The 3,185-nt window shown below is 44.5% G+C and overlaps 1 protein-coding gene across 1 annotated transcript; it reads right to left on the bottom strand.

Moving 5' to 3' along the window:
• Window positions 1–641: 641 nt before the first annotated feature.
• LOC146883568 (uncharacterized) lies at window positions 642–2,411 on the bottom strand. Its single transcript, XM_085666618.1, has 6 exons — window positions 2,174–2,411; window positions 1,907–2,122; window positions 1,527–1,678; window positions 1,302–1,433; window positions 1,074–1,136; window positions 642–974 (listed from the first exon to the last, which is right to left on the bottom strand). Exons 1-6 carry the CDS (start codon window positions 2,409–2,411, stop codon window positions 642–644), a joined length of 1,134 nt encoding a protein of 377 aa, XP_085522744.1.
• Window positions 2,412–3,185: the final 774 nt, after the last annotated feature.

The raw sequence follows: 3,185 nt of genomic DNA, 5'->3' as shown, positions 1-3,185 counted from the left end.
ATTGTCCGCTCTGACTGCCCATCAGTCTGGGGATGATATGCAGAACTCATCCTCAATTGAGTCCCCAATACTGCTTGTAGAGACTGCCAAAAGCGAGATGTGAACCTCGGGTCTCTGTCTGATACTATACTAGTTGGCACACCATGCAATCTGACCACTTCTCTCACGTACAACTCGGCCAACTTGTCCAAAGACCACTTCTGATTTATGGCGAGGAAATATGCACACTTAGTCAATTTGTCTACTATCACCCAGATTGAATCATGTCTTTTAACCGACCTCGACAAGTGAGTCACGAAGTCCATGGCAATACTATCCCATTTCCATTGCGGGATGTCTAACGGCTCTAGTGTGCCCCCTGGTCGCTAGTGTTCAATCTTGGCCTTCTGACACACCAAGCATGATGCCACGAAGTCAGCAACATCAGTTTTCATACCATTCCACCAAAAGGATTGCTTCTAATCCTGATACATCTTAGTCATACATAGGTGTATGCTAAGACGACTTTTGTGTCATTCTTCCATAATTTGCTTCCTCAACCTCTAGTTTCCCGGCATACAAACTCTATCTTTGAACCGCAAGATACCATCTGACCCCATCCTGTAATCCTTCCCTTTCTCGGTCCCTATCCAACTCACAAACTATTGCAGCTCAGCATCATTCTTTTGCTGATCTCGAATAGTCTCCAAGATATCACTGGTCAGTGTCAGAACACTGCATCTGATGGAATCTTCACCCAATTGTATACCCAGGTTCATGTCCTTGAGCTTCTCAATCAATTCTAGCTCCTTCACCATCATTGCTGATATATGCATCTGTTTCTGACTCAAGGCATCCACCACTACATTTGCTTTACTAGGATGATAAAGCAACTCGAAATCGTAGTCCTTGAGATACTTCATCCATGACCGCTGTCTCATATTCAGCTCCTTTTGATCAAACAGGTATTTAAGGCTTTTGTGGTCACTGAAAACCTGGAACTAGGAGCCATACAAGTAGTGTCTCCATGTCTTGAGAGCAAACACTACAGTAGTCAACTCTAAATCATGGGTAGGGTAGTTCTTCTCATGCACCTTTAACTGTCTATAAGCATAAGCTACTGGCCTCTTCTCTTGCATCAGCACATAACCCAAACCCTGGTAGGATACATCACAATAAACCTCAAATTTCTTACTGGTATCCGGAATAACAAGCACCGGAGCTGTGGTCAACCTCCTCTTTAGCTCCTCGAAACATTCGTCGCATTTCTCTGTTTAGGAGAAGGGTTGATCTTTTCTAGTGAACTGAGTTAAGGGACTCACCATTTTTGAGAACCCTTCCATAAATCTCCTATAATACTCTGCCAGCCCCAAGAAGCTTCTGACTTCGGTTACCGTCTGAGGTCTCTCCCACTTTAGCATTGTCCCAATCTTACTCGGGTCTACTGCAATACCCTGTGAAGAGATAACATGCCCTAGAAATTGTACCTCTTCTAACCATAACTCACATTTAGATAGTTTGTCATACAATTAATGTTCTCTCAATACCTCCAGCACAATCCTCAGGTGATCTGCATGCTCCTCCTTGTTCTGAGAATAAATGAGAATATCATCTATGAACACTACTACAAACCTATCCAGATAGGGGTGGAAGATTCGGTTCATATAATCCATGAAGATAGCTGGAGCATTGGTCACTCCTAATGGCATCACCACATATTCATAATGCCCATATCTCGATCGGAAAGTTGTCTTCTAAACGTCCTCTGACTTGACTAAGATCTGATGATAGCTAGACCTTAAGTCGATCTTAGAGAACACACCTGCCCCCTCTCAGCTGATCGAGCAAATCATCAATTCTCGGTAGTGGATACTTTTCTTTATCGTTAGTTTATTCAACAGTCGATAATCGACGCACAACCGAGAACTTCCATCCTTCTTTTTCACTAGTAACACTAGAACTCCCCACGGTGAGGCACTAGGTCTGATAAATTTCTTTTCTAGCAAATCCTTGATATGCCTTTTGAACTCTGCCAGTTCTGTCGGTGCCATTCTATATGGTGCTGCTAACACTGGACCCGCTCCAAGGATTAGATCAATTGAGAAATCTATATCCCTGCTAGGTTGTAGCTCAGGTATCTCGTCTGGAAAAACATCAGCTAATACTGGTATTCTACTGATCTACTCTTCTGTACTTATCTTCTTCTCTTGAGCCACTATCACAAAGCAAATAGATCTTCCCCTCATCTCTTTCACTGCCTCTTGTGATGACACCAACTCTATCCCTTCAGTTTCTGGAAACACAATTATGTGTCGTCCACAATGAATCACCACATGGTTAATAGACAACCAGTCCATTCGCAATATAACCTTCAGTCCCTCCAGAGGCAAACAAACAAGGTTCACCTTGAACCGCCTGCCCTCTACTTCCATCAAGCATCCGACACAGGCTGAATTTGTTGAAACTTGTCCAGATGTTGGTGTAGAGATGATCAACTCGCATCCTAGGTCACGAGTCGACAATCCCAGTTTCTTCACACAGTCGTGGGATATGAAGGAGTGCGAAGCTCCTGGGTAAAAAAGCACTAACACACTGTTACCAAACAATACACAGTAATCCAGAATGAGGTTACCTAACCGAGTGGCCTCCGTGCTGGTCAAGGCAAAGACTCGGCTTGCTACTCTAGGCCTATCTGACGAGGATGGTGGAGGTCATGCTCCGGTAGTAGTTTTCTTATTAGGACACCTGTTAGCAAAGTGCCCCAGTTGATCACAAGCATAGCAATTGCGAGTGCTAGCACTGTTTCCCATGTTGCCCGCCGGTTGAGTACAATCTCTCCTCATATGCTCTCCTCCATAATATTAGCACCGCAACTTCTGCGAGGATGATGACAGTCAACTATAGGGCTTTTTCTGCTGTTTGCCCTCAGCACTGGTCTTCTATGATCGACTGACCCTGCTGGGTCCCATCTCTAGCTGCTCCACACTCTTGGCCTACTCGACCAAGACGGGAAACTCCCTGACCCTCAGTGGTATAATGAAACACCTCAGTTCATGCTTCAGGCCGCTTTCAAATTTCTTGCAATGCTACTCCTCCGTAACTGCCTGTGAGTAAAACCTCACCAAATACTCAAAACGCTCCTCGTATGCATGTACTGACATAGTCCCCTGTTGCAGGGTAAGGAACTCAGCTTCACGCTCATGTTT

This window comes from Vigna unguiculata, chromosome 9 (assembly GCF_037176805.1).
Source record: "Vigna unguiculata cultivar grain cowpea cultivar isolate G323 ecotype 2 chromosome 9, ASM3717680v1, whole genome shotgun sequence".
Lineage (NCBI taxonomy): Eukaryota > Viridiplantae > Streptophyta > Magnoliopsida > Fabales > Fabaceae > Vigna > Vigna unguiculata.
Note: the sequence above shows the minus strand (reverse complement) of the source record. Positions and strands in the feature narration are given on the sequence as shown.